The sequence below is a fragment of the Leptopilina boulardi genome, unplaced genomic scaffold (genome assembly GCF_019393585.1).
Source record: "Leptopilina boulardi isolate dan_hultmark-lab unplaced genomic scaffold, ZJU_Lbou_2.1 LbouV2_350, whole genome shotgun sequence".
NCBI lineage: Eukaryota > Metazoa > Arthropoda > Insecta > Hymenoptera > Figitidae > Leptopilina > Leptopilina boulardi.
Window position 1 is genome coordinate 1,085,142 of NW_026137919.1, and position 23,323 is coordinate 1,108,464.

The following is a 23,323-nucleotide window of genomic DNA, read 5'->3' on the forward strand; positions in this document are numbered from 1 at the left end:
CAAATGAATTGTCAAATTTATTGCAATTTTGAATAATTTTGTGCTTATCGATGTTTTCAACTTTAATTTGCACTAGCGATATATTCCTCGCTCGCTAACGCTCGCTCGGTTGAAGTTTTACTTTTTTTCTTTACGTATTGTAGTTTATTCATATGTATATTTATTTTTTGTTTTAAATTATTATTTCATTATAAATTATAATTATTCAATTTTGTAATTTTCAAATTACTTTTTAAAAAAAATTAATTTAATGTTATTAAACAAATTTTATATGTATGTTGAATTAAATTCTGATTTTAATCTACAATATTTTATGTAAATTGTTTCTCTTTTTTCAATTGCTACTAAATGCTACGTATGGAAAACTGGTGAGGGCCTTACCACTTTTCCTAATGAATAACCTACTTTTTAATATTATATAGTATTCAAATTTGTAATTCTAAAAATATATTTTTAATTAAATATATTTAATTATTATCAATAATTATTATTGTTAAATAATAATTAAATTCTTAAATCATAACAAGTGTTATTTGTAACAAAGTAATTTGCGACGCCATAATTACTGTCATGTATGAAATTATTATCCCATGATTTTCTAAGAAAACCAAAAAATATATATATATATATATATCCAAGTAATATTGAGGGAATATTCCAATGAAATGGATGAAATACTCCACGGTTACATTAAATTAATTTTTTTTTAATTTTCCTGATTATTAAATAACAATTTATAACACAATTCCATGATTTCAACACTTTGAAAAAGTGGTTCATTTCATGACAATTTAGCTTCCACATCTTGATTAACAGCACTTATACTATTAGTTTTACAAAATTAATAATTTTTTGTGAAAAATAATGCGAGCAATTCAATTCTGACAAAAATCAATTAAAATTTCTATATTGGAAAAAGTTATTTAAAAAAATTCAAAGATTCAAAAAAATAATTTCATTTGAAGACTTTATTATAATATGAACTTTATATAGGTATAAACATCCAAACGTTTCTGTGTTAATTAGTACACAATATTTTGTGACACACACACACATATATATATATATATATAGACATTTGCTCAGGACTTCATATATATTTAATATAGATGATAATGTGTCCATATAACTTTCTATTGGAAAATGCTGCTTGGGGAATGTATTAAAAATTTAAATTAATATAACACAATAAATAACATAAACATCAATCAAAAAACATATATCATAAATAAAGAACATAAATCTTTAACAAGTAACATAAGTCATAATTCACAAATCATAAATCATAAACGAAGAACATTATTGAACAAAATTCTGTATTTAGAACAAAATATTAATATTGTTTCCTTTTATCGGCATCTAATTCTTCTTGAAACATAAAAACAGTTATTTACATTTAAATATTTAAAAAAAAATAATTTTATCAGTGTTCAAATAAACATAGTTATAAATTATAATATTATAGATCAAAGAAAATCTAGAGTAAGTGCAAAACTGATTGTCGAGATACATATTTATTTATTGTAATACGATATCACTTTTAGTGAAAGTAAAATAATTTTTTTTATTATTTGTCTAAATTTAAGATTAATATGTTTTGAAATGTATTAATTCTATAGAAAAAATTATTAAACTCCCACCTTACCTTCAATCATCGACAATTAATGCTTTAGGACGCATGAAAATGCACCACCTGTTATTTGTCGGAATAGTCATTTAACAGAAAGGCAAATATCAGAAACGCCAATTAACGGAATTGTCATTTGACTGAATTGCCATATAACAGAAATGCAACTTAACGGAGTCGCTACTTAACCGACGTGTCAAATAACAGAAATGAAACATAACCAAAATGACAAGTAACCAAAATGTCAATAAACGGAATTGTCAGTTAACAGAAATGTTACTTGACAGAAACAACAATCGACGGAAAAGACGCTTAACCGAACTGTCACCTAATAAAAACGTTAGGTTACGAAAATGACACATAACCAAATTGTCATTTAACGGGACAGTCATTTAACAGATTTGACATTTAACGAAATTAACAGTTAACAGCACAGTCAGTTAACACAATTGGCATTAAACGGAATTGACATATAACTTAATTGTCAGTAAACGGGATTGTCAACTATCAGACTTGACATTCAAAAGAATTGCCATTTCACGAATTTGGCATTTAACGAAATTGTTTAATAACGAAATTGTCATTTAACGAAATTGTCATTGCACGTAATTGTCACTTAACAGAATTGCAAGTTAACGGAATTTTCAGTTAACAGTAATGTCAGTTAACAGAATAGTCATTTAACGGATTTAACATTTAACGAAATTGTCATTGACTGGAATTATCAGTTAACAGCAATGTCAGTTATCGGAATTGACATTTAACAAAATTGTCAGTTAACGCTACTGTCGTTTAACGGAATTGCCGTTAAACAGAATTGTTATTTAACAGAATTGCCATTTAACTGAATTGCCAGTAAACGGAATAGACATTTAACAGAATTGTCGTTTAACGGAATTGTCATTTAACGGACTTGTCATTGAACAGAATTGTAATTTAACGGATTTGACATTTAACGCAAGTGTCAGTTAACAGCAATGTCAGTTAACGGTAATGTCATTTAACGGATATGTCAATTAACGGGATTCTCATCAAACGGAATTTTCAATTAACGTGTTGCCAAAGGATTCGCTCGCCAGATGGGGTCCGAGTCCTTGTGTTCACTTAATTCTTACATGTGGCGTGAAGCGCCATCTATTTTAGCTTTATGGAACTATTGCGTACTATGATTAAGAGGAGAGGTATAGTCAATAACGAGTCTTTATTTTAAACCTTCGAAAGAATGATATATTGTAATAAAAGAAAGTTAAATAAAAGTACAAAAGAATATATGAATATAAGGAATATAAAACAATATAAAACAATAAATAATCCAAAATGACTCGATATAATGCAATATAAAATAGGATGAGTAGATCATCAGGAAATCTCGAGTGGCTCGACAGCACCGCCATCTATCTTATTGTTCTGGCCAGTTTCTTGTCTGAAATGATACAAAGGTACCTTTAATATTCGCAATCGCGTTTACCAGGAGTTAATCCCGTAATAATCCAAAATGTAAGTTAAGTATTCACGGCAAACGTAAACTAGAACGTGCACTCTGAGGTAATCGTTTCCAGAGAAAACTAGAAGGGAAACGATTGGGTTGAAGAATCAGGTATGTACCTGATACTCTTTCCTGATGTGAACTAGGAACATTTAGGAACATCTCTGGGAAATATCTTAGACCAGGGGGCACCCTGAGTTACAGATACGGCCCTGAGCTTCGCATCCAGGTGATAGAGATTGCCCCTCTACTCACCTGGGGCGGTGAACGAGAAAGGAAGTACCTGTCTCTACGTCCTCTCGCGGGAGCACCCACAGAGAAGTCGCGAAGACGGTACTCTAGGTTCTTGTAATGACGTCATACTCGCATCCTCTCGCAGGAGCACCTACAGAGAGTCCAAGTTGATAAGGAACAAGGAGGTAAAGTAAGGTTCACTTGACACGGAAGCACCCATAATCAAGTGTAACATACCTTGCATTACCTGAATTCAATGAGGGGCGCCTCAATTGAGTCCAAGTAGCCAGGAACTAGGAGTGAGATCGCTTCCATCTAGCCAGAGGTGCACCTCAAAGCCAGGCGGAAGACGAACTGAGGAAAAAGGTGCGAGCCGCCATGTATATACTCTCGCTAGGTAGCCAGAGGCGTTAGCTGGAGGTGGGGGAAGAGAGAGACGCTGCTACTTACGCCGTCTACTTTCTCTCTCTTCGCCGGGCGAATATTCTTACGATACGCCTATCATTACAAACGGATTTGACATTTAACAGAAATGTCTTTTAACGGATTTGACATTTAACAGATTTGTCATTTAACGAAATTGTCTTTTAACGAATTTGTCAATTAACTGAATTGCCATTTAACGGATTTCACAGTTAACGGATTTGTCAATTAACGGAATTGTCTTTTAACGGATTTGTCATTTAGCGGATTTGCCATTTAACGGATTTGTCATTTAACAGAAATGTCTTTTTACGGATTTGTCACTTCACAGACACTATTTTAGTATGTGAGTTTACAGTCTATCGAATCTATAGTTACATTTAAATTTCGCGCGATTTTATAACAAAACTAAAACTATAGATTCGATAGAGTGTAAACTCACATACTAAAATAGTGTCTGTGAAGTGACAAATCCGTAAAAAGACATTTCTGTTAAATGACAAATCCGTTAAATGTCAAAGCCGGTAAATGACGATTCCGTTAAAAGACAATTCCGTTAATTGACAAATCCGTAAACTGTGAAATCCGTTAAATGGCAATTCAGTTAATTGACAAATCCGTTAATATACAATTTCGATAAATGACAAATCTGTTAAATGTCAAATCCAAAATTGACAATTTCGTTTAATTTCCATTCCATTCCATTTCCATTAACTGTCATTGCTGTTAACTGACAATTGCGTCAAATGTCAAATCCGTTAAATGACAATTCCGTCTTATGAGAATTCTGTTCAATGACAAGTCCGTTAAATGACAAATTGGTTGACATTGCTGTTAACTGATAATTCCAGTCAATGACAATTTCGTTAAATGTTAATTCCGTTAAATGACTATTCCGTTAACTGATATTACTGTTACCTGACAATTCCGTTAACTAGTAATTCTGTTAAATGACAATTACGTTCAATGACAATTCCGTTAAATGCCAAATTCGTGAAATGTCAATTTTTTTGAATGTCAAATCTGATGGTTGACAATCCTGTTTACTGACAATTGAGTTATATGTCAATTCCGTTTAATGCCAATTGTGTTAACTGACTGTGCTGTTAACTGTTAATTTTGTTAAATGACAGTCCCGTTAAATGACAATTTGGTTATGTGTCATTTTCGTAACCTAACGTTTTTATTAGCTGACAGTTCGGTTAAGCGTCTTTTCAGTTGATTGTTGTTTCTGTCAAATAACATTTCTGTTAATTAACAATTCCGTTTATTGACATTTCGGTTACTTGTCATTTTGGTTATGTGACATTTCTGTTATTTGACACGTCGGTTAAGTAGCGACTCCGTTAAGTTGCATTTCTGTTATATGGCAATTCAGTCAAATGACAATTCCGTTAATTGGCGTTTCTGATATTTGCCTTTCTGTTAAATGACTATTCCGACAAATGACAGGTGGTGCATTTTCATGCGTCTCAATGCTTTTACTCTATTTAATTAATTAAATTTTTTTTATTTTATTAATTTACGATGCAAACAAGTTTATTAAATATTTTAAGAATAAACACTTACATCTTAATTTCTTTTACTTCAAAATTGTTAATATTAATTAATGTATTTTGAAGTACTGATATGGTTTTTATTGAATTAAATTTATTAACTTTTCCTCCTTTAACAAGTAGAATTGAATTTAATTCTTCGTTAAAAGTTTCGGCATTTTCTCTCCAAAATACTAAATGTTTGGTTGAATGAGCTCGAGGTTAGAGTGTGTCAGGTGAAGGGCGAATAATCAAAACGTATGAAAATGATGATAACACGAAACTATTTTATTTCAACAATTGAACAATTAAATTGGTAGAAAATACCTAAACTGTGTCCACGTGGTGAGAAAGTACTGGTGTACGTACGTCCTTTTCGTACTGGTGACAAGGCGGAGCAGGAACCAGGTGCAGGTGATGGATTGGAGCGTCCGTTGGTGCTTCCGGCAGCCGCCCCACAGCGGCAGTCTGACGCCTCCAGAGAGAAGTAGTATCGCGCCTCCGGAGAGAAGTGTGAGAGAGTGAGTTCGTCCACTGTCAGAAACAAACTGTGCGCATAAGGCCGCTCTCCCTTCTCCTCGTGAAACACTCCCAGGCCTGTCGGAAACCGAAAAGAGCCGAAGATCCGACTCGGCACCGGGTCCCCCACGAGCACCACAAGCCACGCAAATCAAAAAAAGGAAACAACAAAAACGATAGAATCAAACAAACATTCCGCCCGCCTTCGTCGAGCAGACGAAAACAAAAACAAACAAAAATTATAGATTTGTTTCCTTCGTGGGAGACTTAGATCTTGATGTTGGCAGATACAGGGGACTTAGCCGAGCGATATGTCTTCGAAGAATCGTTGTTTACGTCTTCACAGTCACCACTCGTACTATTCCATCCTGACCTGGATGGACTTCTAGAACTCTTCCTAGAGCCCCTTTGTATGGGGGATATCTGTCGTCTCTAATGACGACTAGCAGGCCAGGAGCAAAATTTTCTGTTACTCCACGCCATTTTCCCCGTTCTTGGAGATGTTGAAGATACTCCATCGACCATCTCTTCCAGAAGTTATTCCGCATACGGTGAAGCAACTGAAAGCGATTCAATCGATTTTCAGGGACGTTAGAAGTACCTGCATCGGGTAAAACACTAAGGGTACTCCCAACCAGGAAATGAGCGAGGGTCAAAGTAGAGAGATCGTCAACATCGTTAGTGAGGGGACAGAGAGGGCGAGAATTTAAGCAGGCTTCTATTTCGACCAAAAGAGTAGAAAGTTCTTTAAAGGTAAGTAAATGTTCGCCGATTACTCTTTTCAGGTGGTGTTTGGTGGCCTTTACCCCAGCCTCCCAAAGACCGCCGCAATGAGGTGAGTTGGGGGGAATAAAGTGCCACTTAGTTCCGTCATTGGCGAGAGTGGTAGCAACTTCACTATAAAATTGAGAAGAGGCATTTAACATTTCTTGGAGCTCTTTAGCTGCTCCTTGAAAGTTCGTACCGTTGTCGCTGTAGAGCTGAGAGCATAAACCTCGTCTACCCACGAAACGGCGATAGGCAGACAAAAATTTTGCTGTTGTTAGGTCGCTAACAACTTCGAGGTGGATCGCATGAGTGGCAAAACAAATGAACAGGGCAATGTACCCTTTATAGGAACGATTTCCGCGACCTTTCGACATACGAATCTGAAATGAACCAGCGTAGTCGACACCTGACGTAGCAAACGGACGTCCAGGAGTAACTCGGGCTTTCGGAAGATTACCCATTAGTTGCGACACTAGGCGAGGCTTTAGACGTTGACAAGTAATACAACGGTGAATTTCAGTTTTAACTAAGCGAGCTTTACCCGTGATCCAAACACTTTGGAGCAAAAAAGATGTCGCCAATGTGAGGCCTCCATGAAGAGAGGAAAGGTGAGCCTGGTGCACATAAAGGCGACTGAGTGCTGAACGACCAGATGAAATAGGAGGATGTTTGGTTTCATGGGGCAATGAGGAGTGATGCAAGCGACCTCCGACGCGTAAAATGCCATCCTCTCCAACAAAAGGGTTTAATTTCCTAAGAGGGTTTCGTTTAGGTAAAGAACCTTTAGTTTTTAGATGTTCAATTTCAGCGCTGAAAGCAGCTGTTTGAGATAAGCGGATAACAGTATGACGAGCTTCCATGAGTTTAGAGGTGATAAGAAAAAAGATATTTGTTTGCTTTCTCGCTTCCCGATCACGCAATTTCATTAGAATACGTTGGCAATACGCTACTACACGGATCAGCCGTGATAGACTAGAAAATCGTGAAAGGATTTCTGACTCGCTGCATTGTTTTAGTACATGTAATGATCCAGATGCTTCAGGTTGATTGGTCCAATTTTCAGAAGACAACGTGAGCCAATTTGGTCCAGACCACCAAATTCCCTTACTGCTAAGCTCGATAGGCTTAACACCACGAGTGGCTAGGTCAGCCGGATTATCCTTTGTTGGAACGTGTTTCCATTCAGCTGAGGGCGGCTCAGTCTGAATCAGGGCCACTCTGTTTGCAACAAAAGTTTTCCAGTGACAAGGATGTTTTCGCAACCAAGAGAGGACAACTTGGCTGTCAGACCATGCGAAGACGGGAAGATCCTTAAAGGCGGCTAGTTTTCTCACATGACAAATTGATTTAACAAGAAGAGCGGCCGCGTTTACTTTAAGATTCGGGATGCTTATTGTTTTTACAGGACTGATCTTGGTTTTTGCAGTTAATAGCGAAGTTTGAGTTTTCTCATTCCCCAAGGAAACCCTGAGATAAACCACGGCTGCGTAAGCCCGAGAAGAAGCGTCGGCGAATCCATGAATTTGACATCCCCTGGTGGGTAATGTTCCTAACCAACGGTTTATTGGAATGGTCGAGACGGCGGACATGGCGTTGCAATATTCCTGCCAACGACTGAGAATTTCAAGGGGTAATGAGGAGTCCCAATCGCTTTTTAAGATCCATAGGTCTTGCATTAAAATTTTTGCCGTAACAATAACAGGAGCAAGCCAACCTAACGGATCAAACAGTTGAGAAATAATTGACAAAACAGACCGCTTGACCATTTATCTAATTCTATTCCGGCAGAGCGCAAGATGTTACAAAGTTCATCGCGTTTTCGTACGGCCAGCTCAAGCTCGTGAGCTCCATCAAAAAATTTGTCAACATAGGCGTTATTCTGAAGACTATGAGCACCAAGAGGAAATCTATATTTTTCATCTTGCGATAATTGCATGAGAGTGCGAATGGCTAAATACGGTGCACATGCTGTTCCATAGGTGACCGTAGTTAAACGATATTCAACTGGTGGTTCATTGGGACTGGGAGACTAGAGAATTCTTTGTAAATCCTGATCTTCTGGATACACCCGTATTTGACGGAATATTTTGACAATGTCTGCAGTGAATACAAAACGATATATTCGCCATTGTAAGAGAATCAGAGATATATCGCCTTGAAGAGGAGGACCTGACATAAGAAATTCATTTAAGCTTACGTTTTCCTTTATACGTCGGGAGCCATTAAACACGACACGGAATTTCCACGGATTTCTGTGAACCACTGCGTGATGAGGTATATACCAAGCACGTGGGTTGTTGATTTGAAGTTTGGGAACTTTTTCCATGTGACCTAATTGCTCGTAAACTCTCATGAAATCGCAGTATGCATCCGCGAGTTGAAGATCTTTGTTGAAACGACTATACAAGCTGGAAAGAGTACTTATAGCTATTTGGCGAGTTTCTGATGAAGCCTTAGGCGGATCAGAATTTAGAGGAAGGCGTACCATATAACGACCCTCCGGGAGACGAGTGGAATTGTCAGCATAGAATGGCTCACAAAGTATATCCTCCGGTTTCCCTTTAGAGGGGATGTCTGAAATTTCCTCCAAACTCCAAAATTTCTCAAGCGAGTTCTGAAGGTCATCATTTTGAACAAAATGCACAGCTGCAGATTGATTTGGCGAAGCAAAGTCCGCCCGCCGTGGCAGGCTGTTATTTATCGACCCTGAGACAACCCATCCTAATGAAGTGTCTTGGGCTATTAACGAAGTGGTGGGAAAACGTTTAAGACCGGAGCGCAAAATTTGACAATAAATGTCAGACCCTAGAATTAAGTCAACTGAGTCGGGTTTGAAGAAATGAGGATCAGCCAATGATAGGCCTTCAAATTGGTTAATGTCAAGTTCTACGAGTTGTCTGGAGGGAAGTTGCGACGTGAGGCGTGGAAGAACTAAAGCCTGAGTCTCCAAATGGAATGATGAGTTGTGAATGGAACGTAAAGAGATTTGAGCAGTGGAGCGTGCGGTTCCAGCAGCTGATGCACCCACACCGGATAGTGAAATCCGAGTACGGGACCGAGGTAATTCAAGTAATTGAACGATAGATTCTGTGACGAATGAGGCCTCAGAACTCTGGTCAAGCAAGGCCCGCACTCGGACCTCAGTCCCTCGGGGACCCGTCAGAATGACTTGCGCTGTAGCAAGCACCACAGAGTGTTTTGGAGCCGACAGACTGGCCGTCAGCGTCGAGACATTGGCGGTCAGCTTCGGGACATCGGCGGTTAGTGCCGAGGTACTGGCGGTCAGCGCCGAGACACCGGCTGATGTGATTTAGGAAGGAGCAGTATTAGTATTTTGAGGAGTCTCTGAGCTCTGAGAGGGAGCGTGGAGACTCGAGTGGTGTTTCTCCTTACATGTTAAACACCTACGTTTTGATTCGAATTTTTTTGCGTGATGGGCACCCAAACAGTTAAAGCAAAGGTGTCAGCGACGTGCTTCGTTACGACGCTCAGAGATTGATTTTTCAAGGAATTTTGAACATGCCCCGATGTAATGTTCCCCAGAACACAATGAACATTTCCGAGTAGATCCCTTGGAACCCAGTAATTTGGAACTCGCGCTTGAGGGAAATGAACGTTTGGAATTACCGGAAGACTTAGGCTGAGATTGAGGAGTGGAGGTTTTATTGATTTTGGATTCAGAAGCTATCATACAGAGCGCATTGGAACGTTGATCAAGGAATTCAACAAGCTCATCAAAACTAGGAAAACGTTCGTTACGACTGAGATTTGTGCCGGATTCAGAAGCTCTAGACAAGGCTAGGCGATCCTTCGCGCTCAATTCAGATTCCCAAATCTTACGAGATTCAGGATCTAATCGACTTGCTAAGAGATACACAAGCCAAATATCCCAATGTTGGACCGGCGTATCAAGGTTTTTTAAGGCACGCACGATACGTTGAGCCTCATCACTAAATGACTGTAGTTCATGAACGGATTCTTTTTTGAGATAAGGTAGACTCATCAGTGCCGTTAAATGGCTGTTCACAGTCAAACGGGGATTCGAGTAACGCGTTTCGAGGGCATGCCAAGTCTATAGGTAATTAGCGTTGGTAGTTGAAACGTCTTTAACGAAATCTGCTGCCTTGTCCGTCAGACATGATCGCAGGTTTTGCAATTTAGTGACATTAGTTAATCGCGGGGCTTCATGAACGAGGGACGTGAATAAGTCACAAAAGTTATCCCAATCCTCGTACCGACCGGAAAATTTCGGAAGATCTAACTTAGGGAGTTTAGCCATTCTGTGACCGGTGTCAGAATCGTCCATTTTAGCCGCACGTCTTTTCTCGACTGAAGGGGTTTCAAGTTTACCCAAAACTTTCAGAAGAGAATCTTGTAGGGATTCATAAGCGTCTTCCATAAGCGCAAAAACATTATTTGTAACGTAGGGATCACCCGCGGCGTCGTCCCTAGCAATAATTTTAGCGTGAGCTTCCCGAGATTCATCCCAAATTTTATCGATTGTCTCGATCCTTTTTTTGACTATACCAGCAGTTAACTCGTCCACATTAGCTGCTTTAAATCTATCATGAATGCGGTTAATCTCAGCGGCTCGCGCTCCTTGCTGGGTTGTGAGTTTTTTTGTACTCGGTGGAGCCATTTTAATTTAATAACGGGAAATGAAAATGAAAAGAAAGATCAAAATGACCGTAGAATGACGATAGAAACAAGTTGAGTTGTTTTATCTAGTAAAACTGTGAAAACGGTAACGGTCCCTTACACAGCGGGAGACTAAAGATGGTACCCAACAGGGGGGGGTTTACCCAAAATAACAAAAAATCACAAACAGAAAACACAAATCAAGATAAAATAGAAATATATGAACTGAAAACTCCACCATACACGACTCTCCTCACCCGGGGCACCAAAAATGTTTGGTTGAATGACCTCGAGGTAAGAGTGTGTCAGGTGAAGGGCGAATAATCAAAACGTATGAAAATGATGATAACACGAAACTATTTTATTTCAACAATTGAACAATTAAATTGGTAGAAAAAACCTAAAATGTGTCCACGTGGTGAGAAAGTACTGGTGTACGTACGTCCTTTTCGTACTGGTGACGAGGCGGAGCAGGAACCAGGTGCAGGTGATGGGTTGGAGCGTCCGTTGGTGCTTCCGGCAGCCGCCCCACAGCGGCAGTCTGACGCCTCCAGAGAGAAGTAGTATCGCGCCTCCGGAGAGAAGTGTGAGAGAGTGAGTTCGTCCACTGTCAGAAAGAAACTGTGCGCATAAGGCCGCTCTCCCTTCTCCTCGTGAAACACTCCCAGGCCTGTCGGAAACCGAAAAGAGCCGAAGATCCGACTCGGCACCGGGTCCCCCACGAGCACCACAAGCCACGCAAATCAGAAAAAGGAAACAACAAAAAGGATAGAATCAAGCAAACACTAAATCAATCTGTAAAGAATTTAAAAAAATAAGTAATATAAATGAAAAGAAGATTATTAATTAAAGATGCCTTCGAGAATATGATTTTTTAAGAGTGTGTGTTAATAATTGACATTTCAAATAGAACTTCGTAATGTTGCGCTGCAATGTTGAGAAAATATTACACGACAAGTCTGAGGTAATATTGACAAGTAGTATTCAGGCAATATTAATATAATTATTATTAATATAATCGTAAATTCGTTATCCCTGATTATTGGGTTAAACTTTCAAAAAGTACTGAAAGAAATGCGAAACCGATTGAAAATTGATAATAATTTCTTTAAAAAAACATTATTTATTGTGTGTCATGGGAAACCCTTAACAACATAAATAAGTCTGTTTTCCGTTTTTAATTAAATGTGATTTGTTTAAAAATAATGATAAAATTTTTTGAAAATAATTCACAACATTACTACGTGTATTTCTATTAAATTTTTATATATTACCACATAAATTACCATAAATTATCCTATTAATTTCCATAAATTGCAAAAATTAGTTTTAAAAATTTTCTTTTATATATTATAAATTATCTTACAAATTTCATAAATTTCCAAAATTAGATTTGAAAATTTTCTTTGATATATTATAAATTTCCTTTAAAATGTTTTTAAATTACCGCATAAATTAAGCCATAAATTTCCAAAATTAGTTTTTTAATTTTTGATTTATATATTATAAATAACCTTTAAAATTTCATAAATTACCGTATAAATTTCACAAATTACCTCATAAATTTCCGTGAATTACCAAATAAATTTTCTGCTTTAGTTTTTTTAATCTTAAATTTTTTAAAAATTATTATTGTTATTATAAATTTCCTCCAAAATTTCATAAATTACAATAAATTATAATAAATTTCCCAAATTTAATTTTTAAAGTTTGTTTTTTATTATATTAAAATTATTTAAAATTTTCATTAAGTACCACAATGTCACTTTATATTACATTTAGTTTACATATAATTTGTTTAAAATATACAAAAATTATCATAAATTACCGTATGAATTTCCAAAATTAGTTTTTAAAATTTTCTTTTATATATTATAAATTATCTTAAAAATTTCATAAATGACTACATAAATTTTCATAAATTTCCGCATAAATTACAATAAAATTCCCAAATTTAATTTTTAAATTTTAATTTTTATTATATTAAAAATTATTTGAAATTTTTATTAAGTACCACAATAGCTCTTTATATTACATGGATGCGTTTACATCTATTTTGTTTAAAATATACCAAAATTATAAAGAATTTGTCCGGCCCATTACAGATATTTCGTTCTTGACTATCATACTTGATAGTTATACTGTGATTTGAATTTTAATTTTAAAAAAATTCTACAATAGCAGAATCCAAATTGTATGCTACGCGGAGAATTGCCCATGTATATATACACTACCGTCCGAAATTGTGCGAACTCTGCTTTTTCAACAACTATAAAACTGTTCAAATCTTCAAAAATATTAAAACTAAAATTTTTTCCTCTTTATTTTATTAAAGCTAATAAAAGTCTAAAAGAAATGACACCTTGACAAAGAGAATATGTTAATTTTTCAATTAGATATCTAAGAAAAACCCAATTTTCAATGTTTTTACTATTTTTTTTATTTCTCTGGCAAAAATTAATATTTTTAAACGTTCTTAGGCTTATTGAAATCGTATTTTGTTATGCAATTCAAATTATATAAAACAATTTATGTACACATTCTTCCCTAGCGTATGCAAACCGTGAAAGTTGGCTCATAAAATGTCAAAAAATTTTGATTAAGGGGGGAGCACCAGTTGTAACTCAACAAATAATGCTTTTTACAAGAATATTTTCCCAAAGAACAATAAATCTTTTTAAAGAATACTATTTATTAGTTAAAAGTACATGTAAAAAGCTGTAATTTAAAAGAAAAAAAAATTTTTTTAACAAAAATTTTTGGAGATATGAGCAATTGAAGTGGCGCCTTAAGAAAAAAGGCGAATTGCGGTGACCAGCATTCTGCAAGTATACTTCGTCTGAAATATAAAAATGAAATTGATTTACATTTATTATAAGATTATCTAGTTCGTGATCGAAGGATTTAAAAAAAAAAATTTGACAAAATGGCGACCTGTCAAAGTCAAAAGTATGATTTTCGTTAAAAAATACGGTCGATTTTCAGCTATATAAAAAAAAGTTTTGCATAAAAAAAAAATCCTTCGATCACGAACTAGACTTATATGTGTAAATGAAGCACACTAAATTTTAAATAAATCGGTTTAATGGTATTCGAGTAATCGTGGTCACGGACTTGGAAAATGGCATTTTGAGAAAAACGCATTCAAAGTTTCAACTTACTTTTTTTTGTTAAGAAGAAATTTTGTTTCCAAGTTACAAAGAGTCATCGATTCCTGGACCATATAATAACTTTTCCGCAGTGGTTGCCGATTCTAAAATGCCAATTTGCTGTCATCTGTCGTTAGGGTCAGGTATGGCTGGCCACCTTGTATGAAGCCACGGGACGCGCCGCTGCAGTGTTCTGTATATCTCATTTATTTTTCACCAGATCAACTTTGAAATTTACAGACACATTTCTAAATATGTATACTTTATGAAAATTCACCAAAAAAAATCGATTTTTCGAAAGTTACAACTGGTGTTCCCCCCTTAATATTTATATGACAAAAAATGATCAGTAAAATGTATAAATCTTAAATTTACTTACATAAATCAGAGAAGTTTAGAATGATATATTTACTTGATTTTTAAACATTATATTTTATTGTAGAATTAAATTTAAATTTTTTGACATTTTATGAGCCAACTTTCACGGTTTGCATACGCTAGGGAAAAATGTGTACATGAATTGTTTTATATAATTTGAATTGCATAACAAAATACGATTTCAATAACCCTAAGAACGTTTAAAAATATTAATTTTTGCCAGAGAAATAAAAAAAATAGTAAAAACATTGAAAATTGGGTTTTTCTTAGATATCTAATTGAAAAATTAACATATTCTCTTTGTCAAGGTGTCATTTCTTTCAGAATTTTATTAGCTTTAATAAAATAAAGAGGAAAAAATTTTAGTTGTAATATTTTTGAAGTTTTGAACAGTTTTATAGTTGTTGAAAAAGCAGAGTTTGCACAATTTCGGACGGTAGTGTAAGGGAAGTGTTCCGGTTGTGGGCACCCTTTTGTTTTTGGCTCATAACTTTTGACCAAATGCATATTTTGGGTCATGGCTGCATCAGTGGTATTCTAGAGGCCTTAGATAACTGTCAAAACAAGAATTAAATTTATTCCTTTAACTAGAAAGATTTTATTTAAAATTTAGTGAAGTGACCATTTTTGGTCCAAAAAAAAGTTGTACCCGGTTGTGGGCACCCTAGGTAAATTCGCAAAAAATGAATAAAAATTAAGTAAAAACACAACAATTAAAAAGAAAATGATAATTCTTAAATATTATGGGATATTCCATTCACATTCCTGGAATATTACTTTAGAACATCGAGAATATTCCAAAGGAATATTCTATTTATATTCCAGGAATATAAAAATATCCGCCTTTTGGAATGTTCTTTTGGAATATCTTTATGAATATTCTTGAAAAACATCAAAATTACAACATATTTTTCGATCTTACAAAAATATTCCAACAAAATATTCCTACTATACTCCAAAGGAACATTCCAATGATCGGACATTTTATTATTCCTGGAACATGAATGGAATATTCCAAAAAAATATTTCGAATGTTGCAATGGAATATTCCACGAATGTGAATGGAATATTCCGTGATATTTAGGTTTCTTTATTTAAAAAACCTTTTTTGGCAGAAAGAACAGCAAAATAAATTATTAAATTATTAAAATTAACAACAATTATAACAAGTTTTTACTTTACTCGTCGATTTTTTTATCTTTATCAGAAACGCAATGCTTACATACAAAGTAGTTGGCACGAATATTAGCGCACTTCAAATGCACCGGACGACTACATTTTTTGCATTTGATGGAGTTTGACGCGGTCAATTTCCGTGGCAAAAAGTCCAGACAGATAATGCAAAAGTCCTCATCATCGTCCGATGATGAAGACTCTTTTACCTTGATGCGCTTTGCTGCTGGTTCGGATGGTGTTGCCTTCCGTCCACGCTTTGCTGCTGGTTTGGCTGGTGTTGCTTTCCGTCCACGCTTAGCTGCTGATTTTGCCTTCCGTCCACGTTTAACTGCTAGTTTGGCTTACTTGGTCATTGGCTCAGGCGCTTTCTTAGCTTATTTTGCCTTTAAAGAAGCAATGCACTCAGTAGAAGTAAGCACGGTACTTTGCATCGGCTTTCGGCCACGATTCGAAGGCTTCTTTGGTGTAGCTGCCTGCAGAGGACCAATTTCTTCCAAAACTGATTGGCAGTTCATTGAAGAATCTTTTCATGTCGAAGGTTCTGGTTCGGTGAGCACAACCTCCTTACGTCCAACATCTGGCATGACGTTTCGACACTGTTCCTCTTCATTAACACGAGCCTCACACTCAGATTCTACCTTATTTTGCTCAATAGCTTCATCAAAATCAGATTCGCTGAAAATATTCGGATCGTATGGAGAGATTCCTGTTGCTCTGAAGCCGGATTTGATGATTTTGGGCGTCAATGCCAGATCAAGAACCTTGCAGACCAAGCCAGCAACATGGCGAATTTCTAATACCTGGAAAAACGAAATGAAAATTAAAAAAAAATTGATGAAGACAAAGTTTTCAAGAACATGAAAAATCTCTTTGCATATGAAAAATCCCACCTTGTTGGCATTATTTTTTTTGCCAAGCCGCACACTGTGATTTGTAATAAGTCTTCATCGGTCCGAAGACAGAAACATCCAGTGGCTGCAATTTGTGGCTGCAGTGCGGTGGGAAGGACAGAATATGCACTCCATTGGCAACAGCAATATCGATGGCTTCTATGGACAAATGTGACAAATGGTTGTCAAGAAGCAGCAAGACAGGAGAAGCTAGCGTAGGATTAACACAATTGACAAAATGTTGCATAAATCGTACAAAATCTGGTGCGCACATCCACCCAGAATCATTAGCAAAACCAATAGTCCCAGGTGAGACATTGTCTAAAAAAGTGCTCTGCATATTCTTTCTAGGAAAGAGAAAAAATGGTGGAATGCTGTTGCCAGCAGAATTTACGGTTAACGCTAACGTGATCATCGTTCCTCTTTCAGCGGCCTCAATTTTTCCGACATGTCGCTTTCCCTTTTGAGCGATCACCTTGCCTATTTTCGTAGCGACTGTTGAGAAACCTGATTCGTCCATGTTATAGACATAAGAAGCTTCAAAGTGATGTTTATCGATCAACTGTACAAAATTTTGAAAGAACATTTCAACATTTGTCTTGCAAAAGGCTTTTACACGGTGGATGGACGTCTGTTCTGGTGAGCGTAAAACGAGATCGGAGTGCCGGGGCATAAAATTTGTATACCAATGACGGCCTGCCATCTGATCTTCATTCCAACTTACTGGGTAGACAATCTTGAGTTTTTTCGCGAACATATAAGCCAATTCGCGAAGCTCGTTGATGCTTAGGCCATAATAATGGTTGACACACTTCAAAGTAGAAAATTACGAAATTGAAGAATTCGACTTTATCAGCAAAGTGACATCTATTAGATGTCATTAAAACTCCTTGGTTCAGAGTTAAGTGTTTCATGTGATAATTATATCGATATGATTTGTCGACAAATAATTATTAATTTTTGAATTAATTTTGATCTGAAAAAATAAGCTGCGTGCTCGAGTACACTTCAATTTCGTAATTTTCAAAATTCTTAATCAGCGATAAATATAGTATTTCTATATAAAATATATCTAACATTAACTATAGCTGTTGACTAGTTATGGGCTTGATCTGAGAATATAAGAAGCTTGGTCGTTCAGGCTGTGTTGGCATGGTGCATTAGTCGGCAGAAGTCCCGCGTTAGGCAGCAACTAAGGAGGTTCGAGTCCTCACAGATGCACAGTGTACTCGAGCACGCAGCTTATTTTTTCAGATCAAAATTAATTCAAAAATTGATAATTATTTGTCGACAAATCATATCGATATAATTATCACATGAAACACCTAACTCTGAACCAAGGAGTTTTAATGACATCTAATAGATGTCACTTTGCTGATAAAGTCGAATTCTTCAATTTCGTAATTTTCAAAATTCTTAATCAGCGATAAATATAGTATTTCTATATAAAATATTTCTAACACTTCAAAGTATATTGTACCAGGTCCTTTTCTTGAGAGGAAGAGAAAATGTGTACAAAATGAAAAAGAATAGTTAAAATTATGATGCGCTACTTGCGAAAAAGTCAAACAATAAAGAATAAACATAACAAACATACAATAAAGAATAAACTTACCATGTTTGATGGCGTACGTTGTCTTGAACTGCGGACGAACTTGAAGAGTTATTCCAATAGTCAATAGATTATATTCATTTAAATGCAAGTAAAGAAAAAAATAGAGTACCATTGAATTTCAAAAATATAATGTCACATTTTGGTATAGATATATATATATATATATATTTGGGTAAAGAAAAATATAAGAAAGAAAAATACTGTTTTCATGAGTACACTTGCACTCAGGAGAATGAGTATATATATACATGTGTGTGTATATGATTGTCTAAACTATACACTAATATAGAAATCCCAAAAATATAAAATGCATAGATAAAATAAATCCAATGTTTAAATATTATATTAAATAATTAATAATAAATAAACAAAACACCCCTTTACATTATCTTAAATACCAATAAACTAAATAATTAAAAATTATTTTATTTTGCAAAATTATTATAAAAAATTAACTAATTATTTTAAAAGAAAAAAGTTATAAATAAATTATTAATAAAAATCAAAGAAAAGAAATATTAAGAAATGAATTTAAATCTAGAGAAATAGAATTTTAGAAATAATAGAAAGAGACAGAAGACATTCATAGATAACACCATATAAGAATACATAAGGAAAAATAATAGTAAGAGACGAAAGATATAATTTCGAATATAAAGAAATTATTAATTTAATTCAAATTTAAATATTTTTTATTAACAATATTAAAAATAAATATAGACTATTATTAAATTAATTAACGATATTTTTCATTTTTTTACATAAAATAATGTAAATTATTTTATTTAATTGCTTAAAATAATAATATTAAAATAAAAATTATATGTTAAATAAAGGTAAAAATTATTTAAAAATTATTGGTAAAAGTAAAATTTTTGTCAAATTATTATTTTTTAAGATATTAAAGATTTAAAGAAATTTCAGTAATAATTGAAAAATGATTGACAGCTGAACAATGGCATTGTTCCCTGTATACGTTACAACGGAATTAGAAAGAGAGAAATCGCTCTGTCCTTACCAAAACAATTTAAATACTATTGGCTAAGAAAATAGGACGCCGCGAAAAATGCGATTAGAGGGAAAATTTGGCGGTAAGAAATATACAGCAAAAGTATACGAAGAAAGGTAGGAAGGGAAAACCGCGGATTGTCAAGCAATCAGCTGTCAGAGTCTCTCCAACACACTTACCAAATTTAAATATACAAGGGATTTAGAGAAATTTGGGGGATGAAGCGTCTTCTCGAGTCAATAAATAGAGAAGGAGACCCAAATTTGGACATTCATTCTCTGAATTTCAATCGGTCTACATTTATATCATTATTATTAGTTTTTGACAGATAGTTTCGTGAAAATAAATTGTGATTGGATTTAACAAATATAAAGTAAGTTTTTGAGAATTAAGAACAAGTGATTTACATAGAATCTTTTTATTGTTTAAAATATTAAATTTTCATTATTTATATTTTTTATTATTTATATTTTTTTTTCTTAAATCTTATATGATATCTGAGAGGCTGGTGTAACAACCGTTCCAACTCAGAATTATATAAGAAATAAAATATTTTTAACAAACAATAAAATTAAACTCAATATTAGGAAAGTAGAAGAAACAAAAAAGTGTATAATCACTTTAATTAAAAACACATAAATCTACAAAGTCACGCCATGGTGAAAGACTTGAGGGGTTTCTGGTAAATCGGAGTACCACCTCATTATCTGGATCCTTAAGTGGTATCAAAAGCAAATCGTAAGTCTCTTGAAGATACATATATCTCAAATTCATTGCAATAGGCGATCAATTTGTTAATGTGTAAGATTCAATTGATTATGAATCCCTGTCCTCCCACAAATAGTTAATTTAGGAAATAAATAATTTATTTAAATTATTTATTTAGCAATTTTTCAGAGAAATAAATAAATTTTTCATTTATTTTCTGTCTAACTTAAATCATTTTAATATGTTGTTAAATTAATAACATGTTAAATAAATTTATGTCTAAGGAGAATATTTGTGAGATTGGTTTATTTATAATAGATTATTTAATTTAGGGAATAGGGAATTTGACCTTGATAGCTGTTAGGAATTGTTAAGTTTCTTTTATTTTATTTAAACCTTATTTTATATTTTTTTTATAGATAAGCTTACGAGATTATTTACAATCTCAATAGAGGAAAGATAAGTTTGTTAGAAAGGAGTTTAAATAAAAGGTGAAAAATTTAAGTTAATTAATAAAAAGATTTCATTTAGTTTCATTCAGAACGAACTCACAATAAATTATTTAAACCAAAATAATTAACAAATAATTATATTGAATGATTGATTTTATATTTAATTTTTCTATTAATAATTAATATTTATTTTTTTTGTAAAGTAAAAATATTCAGCTTTGAAACGATAAATGACATTAATTCATTTATAAAAGTAAAAGTGAATAAGAAAATAAACAGCTGATCTACCGAACAATTACAGGAAAGATTCCTCTAATTTGGTAAACAAGCAACAAGTTTTCTAAAAACAAAATAAATATTTTCTTTCAAACATATCTATAGAACGATAAATTTAAAACTTGATCTAATTTAAATTATTCTATTATATCATTACAATCATATCCATTAATATAGCTGGCACGTGTCTATTGTATCAAATAATTAAATTTGGAAATATAATGTCCCTTTAAATTTAGACAATAGCCATTCTTTCTTTTGTATAAAGTTGCGTAACGTAGGTGATTACTACATAAACATTTATGTTTGTGGTCATTCAACCACATTCTTGAACTTATTAATTTCTCAGAACCGAATCAAATCAGGGCTAAGATAGATAAGAAAGTAAACACAAACACGCATACTAATACATATCCCCGGTGCGAGAATTAATAATGCTTTAACTGGTACCCCTGGTGTTTTCGTTTTCTGAATGAATTTAAATTGAATGAAATTTTTTTTCCTTTCTTTCTTTCTCTTTTTCTTTAAGAATATATAATAAGCAAAATAATAGGGAAAAGTAGAATTAAAAGAGTGCACTCAAAATCATTCACAATTATAAAAATATTGAATAAATAAATATAAAATTAAAATTTTTTTTTTGTTTTGAATATTTAAAATGGATCCCGAACAAAATAAAAACAATGAAGCATCAAAACCTTTTTCAGATGAAGAAAATAAAGATAAAGTAAAGAAAACAGGTACAATATCTAAAAAACAAAGTAAAAATAAAGGATTTTTAGAGATTTTCGATGAAGAAATCACTCAGATTTCTCTTTGTGATAGTGATGAAGAATATGATCTTAATGATGAGGAACAGGAAATATTAAATAAAACTGAAAAAGATTTTGATGATTTCATGAAAGACTTGGGAATAACGGTTACAAAAGTAAAAAAGGGATTAGGTAAATTAAATACTAAACAGAAAGAAAATATGGATTTATGCATAAAGGAAAGATCTAAAATACGTAAAAGAATAGAACAAAATGAGAAAGAAATCGAACAATTAAAAGCTAAATTATATGATAGAGTAGACACCGGTATTGAAATTAACAAAAAAATATGCGAAAATTTAAAATTAAATGTAGAAGAATCACTGGACGAAGTAAATAACAAAATTCATGACATGAATGGCAAAATTAATAACTTACATTTGAGTACTGAGGAAAACACAATTTTAAGTTTAGATAATGAAAATAAAATAAAAACAATTCAAGAAAATCAAGAATATTTTGAACAAAAAATAAGTAGAATAAGAAATAATGATAATTCTAATAAAAATTCATGGATAAGAGAATATACTCCTCCTAAATTTTCTGGGACTACTCAGGAAAGGCCCATGATTTTTTTGAAAGAATTAGAAGATTATATTCAAGTAAATGGTATTTTAAATTCAGAATTCAAATACTTTATTCAAACATGTTTAGAAGGATTTTCTAAAGAATGGTGGAATTTAGTTAAGTCGGAAGATGATAATTTTTTGAGTTTTAAAGAAAAATTAATTAATCGATTTTGGAATGAAAACATTCGTTATAAAATAAGCACAAACTTAGAATTTGGTCAATATAATCCAAGCGGGAAATTATCAAGGTCAGCTTATGCAATTAAAATAATAAACAAAGCCAAAGACTTAATTCCATCACCTTTAGAGAACGAAATAGTTATTAAAATTGCCAGACATTTCAATGAAGATATACATACAGCGGTATTAATGAGAGGAATTAATACAATTAATAATTTATTAGATCTATTAGAAAAATTTGATAGGACTGGTCCAGTAAATTCTCAAAGAAATTTTCAAAATAAAACTAATAATTTTCAAAACAAAAGTAATAATTTTCAAAATAATCCAAAGAATAATTTTGATAATTATAGTCGACAACAATATGATAGTAAAAATCAAAGTAGAACAAATAATTTTAATCGTAACCCTAATTATAGTAATACAAATCAAAATTTTAATCAAGGTAATAATTATCAAAACAAAAGTAGTGAAAATAATAGACAACAAAATTTTCAAAACAATCCAAATTTTAAATTTAATCCAAATTTTCCAAATAAAAATTACCGAGATCAAAATTATGATAGAAACAAATACTCGGGTAATAATTTTAACAATTACAATAATAGACAAAATAATTATCAAAATTATCCTAATCAGCGTCAAAATTATAACAATGGTTATGTAGAAAATGCAAGATATACACCTTATAATGTTAAGCAAGAGGACAAATTTTCACAAAATGTAAATAACCAAAATAATGAAGGTTGTCAACAAGCATGTGTAAATGTAACAAAAAAATGCAAAAATCCAAAAAGTGATATAAATGATTGTGGAGAACCTTCATCGACTTCGGAAAACTTATAAACCTCGGGTTTGTAAACACGTGTACGAGGTATA

General features: G+C 33.4%; 1 protein-coding gene across 1 annotated transcript; it reads right to left on the reverse strand.

Annotated features, from left to right (window-relative positions):
• Positions 1-16,833: 16,833 nt before the first annotated feature.
• LOC127286152 (uncharacterized) lies at positions 16,834-17,343 on the reverse strand. The gene has a single exon (XM_051312467.1). It carries the CDS (start codon positions 17,341-17,343, stop codon positions 16,834-16,836), a length of 510 nt encoding a protein of 169 aa, XP_051168424.1.
• Positions 17,344-23,323: the final 5,980 nt, after the last annotated feature.

Coding starts and splice junctions, on each gene's coding strand:
- LOC127286152 (XM_051312467.1), bottom strand. CDS start 17,343: ATGGACGAATCAGGTTTCTCAACAGTCGCTACGAAAATAGGCAAGGTG.